Here is a 17335-nt window from a genome sequence, read left to right as displayed (position 1 = left end):
TTTAATATTTTGAGTCCTTTATGAGGAAGTTTGGTTGCCAAAAATGTTTGGTATATGTCAATGATTTGGTATAAACCCACGTTACGGTACCTACAGATTTTAAAGCAAACTCGTGATATAAAATCAATATATTTTATATACGGCATAATTATTGTGCTTTGTTTGGTTTTGTTGTTTTTTTATTGGTCAGTGGTCAGCACAGCTGACTGATACGTACTTACTTGTTTTGTTAGTGTTTTACCTTTTTTATACCCACAGCAGTTATGCTAACGAGGGTATTTACACTTTCATACGGGCAAAATGTGCCTCATCGAAATAATGGTTTTAGTCTGTCTGGCTGGTGCGCCCCATAACTCTCGAACGGATGAACCGATTTGGTCCAAAATTTGGCTTTCGCAATATTTTGTCCAAACTTAGTTTAAGTTCGAAGAAGTTATATCGGTCCACTCCTTCCGGTACCTCCCCCACAAAAGTCCACGCCTTCGGGTACCTCCCACACAAAATTTCGGAAATGTTCAGTTTATGACCATCACTCGAATCGCTTTGATTTTTGTTTTAGCAACTTGTATTCACTGCCCCCCATACGACGGTATAAATTTCATTAGGGGCAAGTCCATACTTCCTGAGAAAATAGCATGAAAGTTGCAAAAAACCCCTATGACACCGTGTGAGGTGGTTGGAGCGCAAGATAACTCTAGAACGGATCTGCCGATTCGGTCCAACATTTGGCCTTAGTAATATTTTGTCCAAAAATAGTTTAAGTTCGAACATAATCCATATCGGTCCACTCCTTCAGGTACCTCCCCCACAAAAGTTCAAAAATGTTCGGAAAAATTGTTCGTGCGGTAACTCTTGAAGGGAGTGGCGGAATTGGACTAATCCTAATATATCTACCAGATATAGATTAGGTTCAAATATGGACTATATTTGTCCACTCCATCCGGAAAAAAATATTAAAAACGTGTTTTCCAAAAATTCCTTTTTTTAATTTTTGTATTTGTATGTTTTTTTTTTTGTTGGTGTTTGACCTTTTTTAAGTAGGTAGAACATATGAAAAACTCAAAATTCCGCTGCAACTACTAGAGTGAATTCGAATGTTTTTAATGTATATATCTGTCTATATACGTTTAAGAGTTTTGGCCAGGAAAAAAACGACTTTGAACTACTGTGCGGCGTAATAAGCGCGAGGAGGACAACACGTTGCAAAAATATAAAAACGCTCGTCATCAAACCGAACTTTTGAGAAATATTTGGGAATTTTGGATGAGAGGTAAAATTACAGCGATTTTACATTTGACCATGTGTAAAGGTTGGACCAAAGCCAGTCACTCCTTTCGATAGTTTTATTGGTCACCAGATTTTTAATTTGGTCACACAGATATTTTAAGAGCATTTGGACTTGACCACGAAATACATTATATCACGGTAAACAGGACTCCAAAAAAATCCAAACGCGCGGAGGACGACACGTTGCAAAAAATTTCAAAATAATTCCACATTCGCCATTATACCGCACTTTTGAGAAATATTTGGGAATTTTGGACGAGAGGTACCCAATAGTGTCCATTAGGGTTTTGACTTTTCGACATTTTTTTTTTTTAAATGATTTGCTGTAGCACGGATGAATGAACGTTTGCCTATTAATCACTAAAATAAGGTTTATTGCATTGAAATGTAAGAAAAGTTTACGCACAAATCGATTAAAAAAAAACATTTTTTTGAATAAAATCCAAGAAACGAAAAAAATGTCTCAAAAAATTTGAACTTGATCCAAATTTGAACAAAATATTACGATATACAAAGTTTAAAACAAATCGGTTGATACCTATTTTCGTTAGTCCTGTCAAATTCCGCCTCTAAAATTGAAGTAGATACAAATGGTTCTTTTGATCTGCCATCTTTCGGAAAAACGTGAATTCTGACCTACTAAAAAGCCACTTAGTCGACTGGTCATAAAGTCTTGTTCCAATAATCCGTATTCCCTATTTCAATCTTGGTCAATCTGTCAAATTTGCTTTAAATTATTGTCTAAATAAGTCAATGTTTTCGTATAGCCTCCTCATAAATCTATCAATTCCGAACTGATTTATTAATTTATCTCACCTCTCACACACATAAATATTATATGGGGGAAATTCTACATACCTGTAAACTGTTATCGATAAACGATGGCCATCATTGAAGATCATATCCTTTGAGTAGTGCATGGTACCGTTGGTGTTGTTGTTGACATTCGACCAATCGGTGAGGACACGATGGTCATAGATTTTTTCATTAACCTCTTGTTCTGACATGATGCCGATTTGTTTATTTGTATCAACAGATTAGATAAAGGTGTTTTTGTTGATGTTATTTTGTTTATATTTCAACAATAGTATGCAGCGATGTTGCGGTAGTAGTTGTTGATATTCACGTTTTTGATGATTGATGTTGGAATACGAATTTTGTTTGCAAAACACAAATCACACACAAATTGACTGATTACTTCAAAAAAAATAATAAAAACAATTACTCACTCACACTGGCACACACACATAGTGTTGATGAAGATTTTTAAGAGAATCATTTGCAAAGTTTTTCAGTTGAAAGAGGGCCACACACACACGAGAGTTGTTGTATTTTTTCATACAAATCAAGACTCTTACTATTTAATTGTTACGTTATTGTTGCTATTTCAATTGTTCTGCGCTGCTATTCTTTTATTATTACTTGAGTTAATTTGTAGTTGAGGATCCGTTACCGTTTGTTAGCTAATATTTGCCGGCAATGATATTTTATTGAAAATAAATGTTCGATTTGTTTGTTGATATCATTTGGAATTTATGTGTTGTTTTTGTAGATTTTTTTTCATTCTTCAGTTTTTGCAAAGTTGAAAATGAGATATAATTAAATTTCCTCAGTAAGTTTATTATGGTTTATTTTAAGTTAATTATTTCAATTGGAATGTGTTGTTGCGTAGTGGGTGGGTGGGAATGGCTGGCAGGCGACAGGCAAAAACTATTTTCAAAGGCACTTCTTTTGGTCTGCCACAGAATCGGAATGATCAAAATATCATGCCACTACTGGAATGGTCTGAATATCATGTGATGATGTTGTTGATAATTTTGTATGCTTTGTTGCTTTATTTGTTTAATTTCGCTATGACTTCCCTTTAAGATTTGTTGCTCTTGTTGTTTTTGTTGTTGCTGTTTCACATGCTAAAATTTGAAAATTAAAAAATACTGGAATTTACTTGTAAGGAAACATAAAAATAAATATTTTGATTTCATGTGTTTGCAAAAATAGCCAATAAATAATATTTATTTTCGTATTGCTGTGATTTGTACGTAATAACGACGACATTAAATAAATAAACACAAGGGATTTGCTTGGTGTTGCTTGTGACCACATCATTTTTTTCTTTTTCTTTTTCAATTATAGAAATTAAATTAGGAATTAGGCAATCTTTATAGTATAATACACAGGAGAGGGTAAATTGTCGCTTTACTTGTCAAAATAGTTTGGAACGGATCATTCTATCAGCAATATTGTAAACCATTGTCTTAGCCCCATTTCAAGCTATCTGAACAAAACATTAAACATGCTGCATATATGTGATCAATCAATTGGTGCCAAACTAACAAAACTTCTGGAAGAGTACAAGCGGTGCAGAAAAAAACAAAACGTTTATTCATTAAAGGAGCTGTTTAACACCATCAAAGGAAAAGATAAATTAATGTGCAAATACTCCTGCGGCAAACCTGCTATTATCAATGGCATCCTACCATCCAAGCGAAAGAGGATAAAGGTGGCTCCAGCTCAGCGATACCTGATTGTTCAAAATTAACACAGACTCATTCGACAGCAATACAGGTAGACCTTAAGAGGATGACAATGAATGCAGCGTCAATGAGCTAAAGGAAGCTTATAAGCTCAAATCTGTCGTCCCACAAAGCAGCACGGGCTTTCAGTTGAGGGCATTAAAATTCCAACCCAATGTCAGCCAGGAATCCAGAAAGCTATATACAAGGAATCTGCTCGGGCGGTATAATACTTGGTAAGCACACTTTATCTGAAGAAGTAGAGCATACACTTTGACGACAAAAACCACGCGAGAGCATTGATTACGTGTTAGCGTTCACAGCCAAACTCATAACTTCCAGAGGGCGGCTCTGAAAAAGCATTTTCATGGAAGTCTTACAAATTTAACGGACAAATATCCGCATTGTAAGAAAGGTAAAAGTTCGATGACAGAGAGGCCACTCCCACAGCCGATATGTCTGATGAGCTGCCTAACTAGTCACATAAATTGGTGTTGTGTGGGTCCGAATCGTCGGCTTTCCTTTTTCACTTGCAATAAAATTTTCGGTCAACTCGACAACGACAAAAATCTACAGAAATTATGTCGGCTGCGCTAAAATGGAAAGATGGGCAAGCTCAAGCAATCGCAGAAGGACTTTTTCTGGTTCTGGTTCCTCTGTATCCAGATCCAAAAATACTGCAACATGGACTGGCTACGCACATAAAGAATCAGTACACAGGTGAGTTCGGTTGGCTGGACAGCTAAACAAATGCAGGGTGTCGTGGGGTCCCAAACCACACGCGGGCCATGTGTGCCATTATTTTGGGCCCAATATAAATTGAGGCTGCTACTTCTTCCGGATTTTAACTTGGCTTAAACCACTCGTGTTTGCTGTAGATGTTCTCGCTGTTGATCTACCTGTAAAATCTTCGTCTCCTTATGATACTGGTCCACTGGTGTCATGAGCAGGTATCCTGTTGCAGTCCTCTGGGCGGCATTCTGACAGGTTCGAATATTCCTCCACTGCGTAGCACTAACATTTGCATACCACATTGGCACCAAATGGCATACCTCAGACCGGCCTACTGTTTGATAAGATATCAACAAGGTTTCTCAAGTGCCACCGGCCAGCAACTTGAAAAACTTGTTCCTTCCTCTGTTCTTATCGCAAATAGCTTTGGCTTGCGCTGACGACTTCAAACATGCTGTCGAACGTTACACCCAATATCTTGGAATACTTGGTGGTCGGAATCAGGGCTCCATCGACCAATATGTTCAGGAGAAGCCTCATTTCAGCCAAGTCCAGGAGGTGAACAGTGTGACAGTGGATCTAGCGGCGGATATTTTCATATTCTGAGGAAGAACTGCGCTATGCCAGATATGTAAACATTTAACATATCATGTATGTCATCCCCCGACCCGACGCCAAGATCGAACTATATGTTACGATTTCTTTGCGGTCTGGAGGGTGTGGAATTTCAGAAGGGTGTTAAAAAGTTCCGGCGATATAAACCGCCTTGGGGAACACCATGTTTCACTCTATGTGTTTTGGACTTCTTGATTATCCAACGTTTTAAACACGACTGGCGGGAAGTCTTCTCGATAGGTCAAGAGTCACCTGTGTCACTCTAAGAGTTTTGGACTTCTTAATAATCCAAAGTTTGAAACACGGCTGAAGAGAAGTCTTTTCTTCTCAATAGGTCAAGAGCCACAATAACTTTTCGGTCGCACAGCCTACACTGGTTCAATCCTCGTCTCATATTTGTGGATATGGCGTGTAATGCTGTTGCTACTGGCGACAAGAGGTGATTGGCCTGTACGATTCACCTCTGCCTGACTTCAGTAGCGGGACCTCCCTGCCAACTATCCAGGCTTCTGGTTCAATATGGATGGCTAACAATAGATTGAGGACACTTGTAAAATTCTCAAGCCCGGGTTCATGTAGTCGATTAAGCATTACCATTGAGATTCCATGTGGGTCCAGCGCAGTGGATGATTTCCGCTTATGTTCCCGGGTAAGTTCTTAAAGATTAAGTTCTCTAACTCTTGAGCCTTTAGGGTTCGTACGACGAAGTTCATCACGCTCATTTGCTAGTCCTGTCGCCTCTATTTAGAAATTAGTTCTAATTACAGTTATTCCACTAGCAGGTACATATGTTGCTCGAGGATCTAAGGGTATGGACAGCTCTCTGAAACGGTGATAAATTCTCTGAACCCTTACCAATCAGCTTTTCCATGGTTCAGAAAATTACGGCGGTCAGAGGAAATTGGAGACACGCTGGGAGATATTCTGGCGCAGCAAGCACTAACATAATCCACACAGAGTTCTTACTTTGTGGAATGATTTCGTTGAGCTTATAACAAAGCGTTTTGTAACCGGATGAAGAAGCTATCAGATGAGTCCGTGCTTATTTTGAACAATTAATCATTGAGCCAATAGCAAAAGTTATGAAAAAATGTCGAAAATTCATCACCCAACTAATAATTGGGTGTCACCATGGTGCAATGGAATGCACACTCGCCTTGCACGTAGATGGTCGTGGGTTCGATTCCCAAGTCAGGCAACATCAAATTTTCAACGGTGGCAAAATACCCCTCAATAATGTTGGCGACATTTCCTGAATATTTCGGCCATGTAAAACTTCTCTACAAGTGGTGTCTTAAGACACGACGTTCGGCCTCAGCGATAAACTTGTATAAGTACCAGTATTAATTACTATATAATTGTTCCACAAACATCCCAGACGGGACAAGGGAGACTTCTCTCATATCAATGAGTTCACCCCGATTAATATTAGCTCAATGGTATGAATCAGGGTGAACTCATTGATATGAGAGAAGTCTCCCTTGTCCCGTCTGGAATGTTTGTGAAACAATTATATAGTAATTAATACTGGTACTTATACAAGTACTCACTAAAATAGATATAAATATTCAAACATGTCCATACTTTGTTAGCGTTAGGGGTTTTTGGAACCGATGAAATTTTAAAAATTAGCCACACGCATATTCTCAATTTTTTCATGTACACACATAATTTTTATGTTTAAATTTTTTATTTGAAGAGGTACATAAAAAGCACTAAATTTGTCGTTACACCTTAATGTACGTACATTTTTAAACAAAATTGTTATTTTGTTTCATTACAATAACAACGGCATTTATCATTAATCTCAAATTTTCACATTTCTTGGCTTTTTTTGCCACAAAAACTGCTAAATTCATATGTAATTTAGTTTCTAATTTGTTGCTTTTAAATTTAAATCGATTCTTCTCACGCTAGCCGGACGGACTCATTCGTTGCGACAATTAATTCATGTATTTTATTGCATTCACACACCGAACAGAACAGAAAACAAAACATTATAATTCAATCATTTTGTTATTTTGCACGTTTATTTTTCATTTCTTTTTCATTTATATGATTTTCTTTAGATTTGTATTGAATACAGTATTAAATTAATGTCGATACGAAATACCAAACTTTTTCACATCTTTTAGTTTTCGCGTTATTCTCTAGACTAAGGAGATAATTTTGAACATTCCATCTAGGAACCTTAATTTTTTTCTTTCATTTTCATTATATTTATAATGCTATACGGTCGATAGTCGGCCACATCTGAGTCGCTCCATCGTTTGCCTGTCCGTCCGTGGTTTATCTGTCTGTGTGTGTGTCCGTCTGTCTGTCTGTTCATTTGTAGAATAATGATATTGATAATGATTTTTATGGGGCGAAATTTTCAAAATGTTACTGATAAGCCGAGGCTGTTATTGTATTTATTGCTACTGTTCTGCGAGTATTGATGTTGCTGTTTTTGTATGTGATATTTTATTCGACCACCACCTCCACCTCCAAGCCGAGAATGAGGATGAATATGAAAAAAATTAAATCGTAGATTTTTTGCAGCGCCGGGTTTTTGAAAAGATAAGATTTCGCCCGCATAATGAGATTAAGCACTGTGTGTTAAATTAATAAAGAACATTAAATAATATTTAAAAAAATTAGACAAAAATTTAAAGTGGAAGGGAAACAAATTTGAATATTGAAAATATACAATGATCTACTTATAATGCAGTCTTCTTTTATTTAACTTAGAATAAAGAAACAAAGTTTTTACTTTCAAGAAATTTATGACAAATTATAAATGTTGCATCTTTCCTGTTCATAACGTATACGCCCTACTTGGATAATTAATATTAATTAATCATACGCAACCGAAGACACAAACAATGAATAGCTAACTCTATATCAGCGTTAGGCAAGACCACACGTGCTCTAAGTGAACGTTTCTCTCACACACAATTTAACTAATTGAAAACGCATGCACTCACACAATGATAGGTCCTAAAGCAGAGATGAACACGTGTATGGTGAGACTTAATTTAAATTAAAGGCCCTAAAGTATGCAATAGAAAAATATGGTGTCTATCGCTGCTCTATATTATCGATACACATTTATTTAAAATAAAAAAATAAATAAAAATTACTTAAATTAATTTAAATTAAATATAAATAAAATATATAATCGATACACATTTATTTAAAAAAAAATAAATAAAAATAACTTAAATTAATTTAAATTTAATATAAATAAAATTTATAGTTTAATTAATAATAATAATAATAATAATATAATAATAATAATTGTTCCACAAACATCCCAGACGGGACAGGGGAGACTTCTCTTAAATTTTCAATTTAAGTAATTTAATTTAAATTAAATTATTTAAAATCATACAAATAATGATATTCGACGTAATATAGCAAACATTTCAAAATAAATGTTTAAAACCTTCGATTAATTCTTTACTTATTGTATTTCAAAATCCTTTAGTTCATGTGGACTGCAATATGGTGTATTCTAAAATACCGCATATACCGTATACATGAGGATCCGAAGACCTTTACCGCATCCCATAAGATTTCCACTATCTTCGGCGCAAGAGGAGAGCAGATCTTAAAATCAAGGAGGCTACAAAAGCAGCTCCACATGGCCTTGTCGTAGGCACAGTGTCAGAAACATTACAAGCTATGTTTTGTGATGTAGTTTTCAAGTTATTGGTCTTACAGATCGTGGGTCCATACGATACCGGTAGTCAACATCCATTGGATGCTTCATCCCAATGAATAAAAGACTTGCTATAATTCGGATAAAGCAAAATCTGCAACATCAACTTTATTTGCACTCATGCTTCCATTGAAGACAAAGACGAACTGACCAAAGATATATTTTACGAGCTCTTAGAAGAAACATATGGCCGTTGTCCATGACATTTAAATTAGAGGATTTTAATGCCAAAATTGGAAAGGAGAATATCATTGGTCCAATAGTCGGGAAATTCAGTCTCAACAGTGAAACGTCTGACAATGGAATGAAGTTGATAAACTTCCCAGCGGCAAAAGACATGGTACTTAGCAGTACCTGATTTAAGCATCTCGACATTCATATGGGCACCTGACTGCTCTCAGACCAAAAATAAGAAATCAAATTTATCACTTTATCAAAGATGGAAGACATTAATCGAGCGTGTTGAATGTACGTTCGTTCCGAGGTGCAAACGTAGACTCGGACCAGCAAAGGTGCGTACCCGGTTAAACGTAGCGAATAAAGTAGGAACAAACACAACACGAAAATTAGACATCGGTAAGCTGCAAACTCAACTGGCCCAATTGCTTAATCGAAGCACTACTCGTACCGATAACATATTAGCACAATGGCAAATTATTGCCCACTCCATATAAACAGCCGCAAAATACCAGAGACCTTCACCAAAGAATACGCGCGGCATATACGGCTACTCTACACTCAGTAGCAACGCGTAGCGCACGAGGGAGGTATCGGGAGAAAATGAGAGAGGAGAAATGTCTTTTCCGCAGGAAAAAGGAGAAAGGGAAAAGCGGGAGTTTGAAAAAATCGAGATCTACAGAAGCCAGAATGAAGTCCAAAAATTCTAACAACGAGTGAAACATCAAACTGATGGTGTTGGTACAGGCACATACTCCTATAGAGAGCAGCAAAGTAATTTGGTAACTGATCATGATAGTGTGCTCGGAATATGGAAACAGTATCTTTCCAAACTGTTGGTATCCAATACTAGTGAAGACGACAATGTTACCACATATCCAATCCCAGAATATGGTATTAAATGTATACCGCCCGGCCAAGATGAGGTAAGGACTGCAATAAAGGTACTGAAGAATAATAAGGCAGCAGGAGCCGATGGCCTACTAGCCGAGCTGTTCAAAACCGGAGGTGACACGCTGATAAGGTATATGCATCAGCTACACCTTTTTCATATGTAATTCGAGAATTATATTTGTAATTCGTAACGTTTCATTTGTAGAATGAGAATTCCATTTGTAATTCGAATTATTCCATTTGTAATTCGAATTAATCAATTTGTATTTTGAATTATTCCATTTGCAATTCGAATTATTCCATTTGCAATTCGAACTATTCCATTTGTAATTCGAATTATTCCATTTGTAATTCGAATCATTTTATTTGTAATTCGAAAAAAAAAAACAGATATATGGTTTGTCTTTTTACGTACTGAACTTTACTGAACATTTTTTCTTCAGTAAAGTTTTGACAATTGTATAATTGAAATGTTGCTAAACATTACTGAAGAAACAATGTTCAGTAAAGTTCAGTACGTAAAAGGACAAACCTATTAAATCAATACAACAACTTTCGAATTTCAAATAAAATAATTCGAATTACAAATGGAATAATTCGAATTACAAATGAAATGTTTCGAATTACAAATGAAATGTTTCGAATTACAAATGGAATAATCGAAGTACAAATGAAATGTTACGAATTACAACTGGAATATTTCGAATCTGAAAATCTGAAAAAGGTGTAGTTAGGAGTATCTGTCAGGAAGAACGCATAACATAACCCTAACTATTGGGAAATAAGTCGGTTCCATATTGCTTATAAGATAATGTCAGGGTCATTGTGTGAACGACTATAGCCTATGGTCAGCGAAATAATTGAGTCATACCAATGCGGCTTTAAATCTTGCGGTTTTTGAGCATCTGAACCTCTTGGGAAGAACCAAGAGGTCACTTACCATCTTTTTGTGGATTTTAAAGCAGCCAGGCTTTTACGTTCAAAAGTATTCCAAGCCATGTCTGAATTGTATATTTCCCGTAAAGTTAATTCGGCTTTGTAAGATGACTATAATTGATACCCGGTCTTCAGTTAAAATAGAAAAGAACTTCTCCGAAGATTTTAGTACCAAAAGAGGTTTCAGATAAGGAAACAGCATTTCGTGTGACTTATTCAAAATTCTCCTGGAAAAGGAGGCAGGATAATTGTGCAAGCAGATAAGAAAGAGGAGACTCTCGGTCATCTTTCTGTGAAAACAGAACTTTGTTCCATGTTGTTCCACAAAAGTTCTAGTCCACTAAATTTGGAATTTCATAAAATTTAGTACCCGAGGAAAAATAAAATAGTTCACGTTGTATAAACGCAATGATTTACTAAAACGATCTTTAAAGGCCACAAACTTAGTTACCTTACAAAAAAAAAACAGTGAACACAATATCTGTTATTGTTTCCGAGAAATAGCTACGTCTTTCTTCAGAAATTTGCAAAAATTACGTATTTCCTAAAAATGGGGAAAATATTCGTTTTTAGGGGCACACCACGCCCACACCTTCCAATATTTTGACCTAATTGTTTTGGTTTCCTTAGTTTCAATATTTTTACTGTAGAATCCCATATAGAAATTAAATATTTTTGACAAAACAAAATTTTGATTTTTGGCCAGGAAAATCGATTCCTGAACCATTGTGCGTCGTATGAACCACGTGCTGTATCGACTATACCACGACCATGTCATAAGAGTAAGCGATGATGAATCCGCTAAAAATGCGTATAAATAAGGGACGATTGGCGATACAAGCAGAACTGAAAGCCCAAGGTTTCGATGCAATAAACGAGTCGAAGACAAAAAACTCGGTATTAAGATGCTCTACCAATGTCAATCCAATAAATCTACGTCCAATATATTTATGATCAAGGTAGCGAAGTTTCTCCGGCTGTCCATATAAATATCTACCCAGCAAACTAAATGTCGGATGTCCGACGCGTCTGAACAATTTCGGAAGCAAAATCGTTCAGGTTTCAGATTTTTCGGAGGAGAAATAGTTCAGATATTGTACCGATTTCGGAGCGAATGTCGAAAATAAATTTCCCAAGGATTTTCTTCAGATTTCGTTCCGAAGTCGATCCGGTTTCTCTCCGACATTTCGTTCCGAAATTATGTCAACCACTTTATACAACTTTCGTTAAGATGTCTTTACAGTTTCGGATCCGACATCAGACGAAGCGTCCGAATTTTGCTCCGATTTCGTTACATGTCGGTACGATTGATTTTCCGGGTATACACACAAATAATTAATATTTCCATCTTCTAATTTCTTTGTTTCCTCTTCACTACGGACAGTTCACTTTTTCGATTGCATTTCAGTGTAAAGGGGACGTATAATTATTGACATAACTAATACGACGCCTTGGTATCACAACAACTTGCAATTATCTGTTTGAAATACAAAATTTTGCAGAATATATTTTTTTAATTTAGAACACTTAATGACAACGAATGCATTCCGGCATTTTAAATTTTATCAATATTTCAAATTGTTTTTACACACTGTCTTAAAGATGATTCGTTGTCTATATTTTTGCTGATTTTCCATTTTGTTTCTAAACCAGACTAAATCAAAGTTCAATTTTCAGTTTTTTTTTATTTATTTTATTTAATCTCTCAATACAGGGAAAGCCAAGTGCTGTGACAAGACGAGAAGCAGAGATCATCATCATCACAACACATCATAAGTATGCGTGAGAGGAAGCGCGCGAGAGTGAAATGGAGGCAGACTAAGATTTTAGGTAATAAACCATAACAAGCTAAGATATTTTATGTTCACATTTATTGTTCTCGGAACAACAACAGCACAGTTAATGATTTTTTTACTAGAAAATTGTATTTGTTATCTCCACAACACCTAGACATAAAGGTTGAAGACAATTTTTAATTTCTTTAAAGTTCACAGATTGTTTCGCCGTTTGTCACTAAAATTGTTCGTTCGGCAAGCACTTTAAGAAGTCAATCTCCAGTTGTTGTTTCACAATTAATGTTTACTTTGCAAAAACACATTTGCTACTGAACTTGAAAAATATTGGAATCTATGTGCGGAGACCATGTCATGTCATGGCATATAGACCATGAAAGCACATCAATATCCACCATCTTGTTGGCACTTTTTTGTGTTGTTGGTCTTATCGCCCTATAGTTCTCCACAACAACATGAACAACAAAAACGCAAAAATAATTGTCAGAATTAAGGATAGAATTGTCATTTTGTGTTACTAATCTAAAGGAATGATCCTGGGGGCCTGTTGCTGTTTTCGCATTGACTTTTCCATGTCAAGCTCTCACGTTCAAATTAAGTGTGCACAACAACAAAACATAACCTATCAACAATTGTTGTTTTGTATGCCGCTGACTTTGTTCTTCGTAGGTGTTGGTTGGTTGGTTGTTTGGTTCGACAGATGACTGAGTGGCGTGTGGTTTTTTGCTTTGCCTTCCGCATGCTTTTGTTGTCCTGTAATTACTGACATTTGTTGAACATTAATGAGCGTTCAAAGTATTTATTAAAATGCTAAACCATTGCAAAAAGACACAAAAATCATTATCACCCTAACGATACACTCACATGAAATATCTTTACAATGGCCAGGGAGGGCATCCTTAAAGACCAAGCCGAATCGTGATTGTTTACAATGTGTTTGCATTTGAACAATGGTCATGCGATTAGTTGGACGAAAGGTGTTATAATGATAAATCAATAACACGTAGAATGTGAAAAAAAGCAATGCGCAGTTACCATGCCTACCTGAACTGTATTTGCGTTTTAAATGTTTGCGATCAGAAGTGATTTTTAAACCTGAAAATAAATCGTAATGTACATTTCAATGATGGAACTAAATAATAGAGTGGAATTGGCAACAACATATCGTAATACAAAGAACCATTAATATCCTATAGAAGGATTTCTGTCCGCAACCCGATGTCCCCAAAAATACTTACTTACTTAGCTGGCCCATTACAGAACATTTGTTCCATAGGCCGAACTAAGAAAAGATCTCCAATTCTCCCTATTTGTTGCTTCGCACTCTGGAATACCGCGCCTTTTCATCTATTCATCCACTTGTTTGCGCCATCTATTCCTTGGCCTTCCAATTCTGCGTGCACCGCCAAGTGGTCCGTATTTATACGCCTTTTTAGCGGGTTCATCATCGCTCATTGTTATGATATGGCCTAGCCAACGCAATCGCTGCATCTCGATACGTTTAACAATATTGATGTCGTTGTATAGCAGATACAGCTCGTGGTTCATGCGACGTCGATATTCACCTTCAACGCAGATTGGTCCGTAGATCTTTCGAAGAATTTTTCTCTCAAACACACCAAGCACTGCCATGTCTGCTTGCGCAAGTACCCAGGCTTCGGAGCCATACATCAGCATGGGTAGTATCAGTGTTTTGTTGAGCGTTATTTTTGTTTGACGAGATGTGGCTTTGTTTTTAAACTGCTTACTTAAACCAAAGTAGCATCTGTCGGCCAATACAATTCTTCTTTTTATTTCACAACTGATGTCGTTTGTTGTGTTTACGGAGGTGCCGAGGTAGAAGAAGTCTTTTACTACCTCAAAATTATATGAACCAACTTCCACAGTCGGTCCGAGCTCAATGGACGCTTGCGCGTCGATACCATCAACTTGGTCTTCTCACCGTTTACCGCCAGACCCACTTTAGCAGATTCTCCTTCGACCTTCATAAAGGTATCAGTTACTTGTTTTACTGATCGGCCCATGATGTCTATATCATCAGCATAAGCAAGTAACATGTGACTATTGGTGTAGATTGTGCCACTTCTTTTGACGTTTGCCTCTCGTATAACCTTTTCCAGTAGGATGTTGAAGAGATCACACGAAAGGCTGTCTCCTTGTCTGAAACCTCTTTTGGTACCAAACTCTTCGGAGAGGTTCTTTCCTATTTTAACTAAAGACCTCCTGTCAGTTAAATTCAATTTACAAAGCCGGATGAGCTTTGCGGGGATACCAAATTCAGACATGGCTTGGAATACCTTTGAACGCAGCGGGCTGTCGAAGGCTGCTTTATATTCGACAAAAAGGTGGTAGGTGTCGATCTGCATCTCTTGGGTCTTCTCCAGGATTTGCCGCAGGGTAAATATCTGATCAATCAATGGCCCCGTCTAAAGCCGCATTGGTATGGACCAATTATCTCGTTGACCATAGGCTTTACTCCTCCGCACAATATCCCTGACACGATTTTGTAGGCGATAGAGAGTAGACTTATGCCCCTATAGTTAGAGCATATAGTCTTATCTCCCTTCTTGTGGACGGGGCACAGGATACTCAGGTTCCAATCGTCGGGTACTCGTTCTTCCTGTCAGATGGTGCTAACTAGCTGATGACTACACCTTTTCAGCGTGTCGCCTCCGGTTTTGAACTGCTCGACTGGTAAGCCATCGGCTCCTGCTGCCTTATTATTCTTCAGCCGATTTATTGCTGTCTTTACCTCATCTTGGCTGGGCGGTATACATTCAATACCATCTTTTGGGATTGGGACTGTGGTATCTTCGTCGTCTTCGCTGCTATTGGATACCAACAGTTTTGAAAAATGTTCTTTCCATATCCTGAGTATACTATCTGTATCAGTTACCAAATTATCTTGCTGGTCTCTACAGGAGGATGTGCCTGTACCAAAGCCATCTGTTTGATGTTTCACTCTTTGGTAGAAATTTCGGACTTCATTCTGTCTCCTGTACATCTCGATTTTTTCGCACTCCCGCTTTTCCATTTCTCTCTTTTTCTTGCGGAAAAGACGCTTTTCTTCTCTCCTTTTCTCCCGATATCTCTCTCGTGCGCTACGCGGTGCTACTGATTGTAAAGTAGCTCTATATGCCGCATTTTTCTCTTCGGTAGCAGCACGACACACCTGGTCATACCATGAATTCCTTTGTGGAGGTCTCTGGAATCCAAGTATGGATTTTGCGGCTGTTTGCATGGAGTCGGCAATATTTTGCCATTGTGTTGTTATGTTATCGGGACAAGGAGTGCTCGCGTTAAGCAATTGGGCTAGTTGGGTGGAATATGCTGTGGCTATCTGTTGTGTTTGCAGCCTATCGATGTCCAACTTTCGCGTTGTGTCTGTTCGTGCTCTATTTGCAGCGTTTAGACGGGTACGTACCTTTGCTGCAACAAGGTAGTGGTCCGAATCAATGTTTGCGCCTCGGAACGATCGTACATCCAACACGCTGGATAAATGTCTTCCATCTATCACAACATGATCAATTTGATTACTTGTTCTTTGATCTGTAGTCAGCCAGGTGCCCTTATGAATATCGAGATGATTAAATCTGGTACTGCTAACTACCATGTTTTTTGCAGCTGCAAAGTCTGTCAGCCTCATACCATTGTCAGATGTTTCACTGTGGAGACTGAATTTCCCGACTGTTGCGCCAAAGATATTCTCCTTTCCAATTTTGGCATTAAAATCGCCTAGAATGATTTTAATGTCATGGGCAGGGCAACGGTCATATGTTTCTTCTAAGCGCTCGTACTTTTCAAGTACGTCTGCCAATGCGAAGACTGCACCTTCTCTATAAAGAGTGCAAACATTCCAGGTGCAGATTCGCAGATCACTGTCCTTAAAACGTTTGCGGGGTTCGTCAACTTTAGAGGGGTTTGTTTTTCTTTTCTTTCGTTTTTTCATAGTAGACTGTTTTTCTAGGGGAGGGTTACTAACCTGACGCCCAAACCAAAGTTTTTAACGTTCTTATGGATGAACGCGCGGCACATGTTAGCTCACTACCTTTAACGGATCTTAAAGGCAGTTCCCCAGGTGACACCACGGGGAGGTCAGTGTCCACTTGAGATGAAAGAGGGACCAAGATAAATCCTGGGCTTTGCCATGTTAAACCTGGCAGGACCGTTCCTTGGTATCTTCCATCCCCTACGTCACCCAGGAGAGGCTTACAACCAATTCAAATTTGTTCAAATGACTCGCGTGGTTCATCTGCAAGGAAAATCCAATATATTAGCTATTGAATAACATAACTTGTTGTCAACTAGGCAATTCTTGGAGGCAGAAGAATACGCCTAGACACATCCGACAAGTTTGTAACGTTGGATAATCAATTACATTTTTGGACTCCAATCGTACGTGGAATTCAGGAACTGGAAGTTCCCCAAGGTGGGGTGATATCTCCGCAACTGTTTAACCTCTACCTCTCATGTATTCAACCCACATTGTAACGGCAGCACCTTTTCAACTACCCTGCCAAACCTACTCAACTAACTCCACTAACGTTGTGGTTGCACAGTCATATCATATGCTGTTACAAAAACAACATATTTCCATCTTGTCGTCATCCACAATTCTTAATAATCCACCTGCAAAAACATCATCTAGTACACACCACCACCAACACTCAAGAATAGTCTCCATA

The 17335-nt window shown here is 37.6% G+C and overlaps 1 protein-coding gene across 30 annotated transcripts in view; it reads right to left on the bottom strand.

Moving 5' to 3' along the window:
- LOC141393579 (gonadotropin-releasing hormone receptor-like) overlaps positions 1 to 13383 on the bottom strand; it is a 33193-nt gene extending 19810 nt beyond the window's left edge. Inside the window, exons 1-3 of one of the 30 annotated variants that reach the window (XM_073966729.1) lie at positions 12726 to 13383; positions 2517 to 3197; positions 2146 to 2287 (exon numbers count right to left, since the gene is read on the bottom strand). In XM_073966729.1, the coding sequence (XP_073822830.1) occupies positions 2146 to 2207 (62 nt within the window). In that variant the 5' untranslated portion in view covers positions 2208 to 2287; positions 2517 to 3197; positions 12726 to 13383. Of the gene's footprint in view, positions 1 to 2145; positions 3222 to 6731; positions 7377 to 12445; positions 12509 to 12725 lie in introns of those variants that run through there. The other 29 variants (XM_073966735.1, XM_073966725.1, XM_073966732.1 and 26 more) reach the window with 29 other exon arrangements.
- Between the last annotated feature and the right edge of the window lie 3952 nt (positions 13384 to 17335).

Source organism: Musca autumnalis, unplaced genomic scaffold (genome assembly GCF_047663935.1).
Source record: "Musca autumnalis isolate F117 unplaced genomic scaffold, ASM4766393v1 scaffold_2, whole genome shotgun sequence".
In the NCBI taxonomy this organism is placed as follows: Eukaryota; Metazoa; Arthropoda; class Insecta; order Diptera; family Muscidae; genus Musca; species Musca autumnalis.
This window is presented reverse-complemented; position numbering and strand designations above follow the sequence as displayed.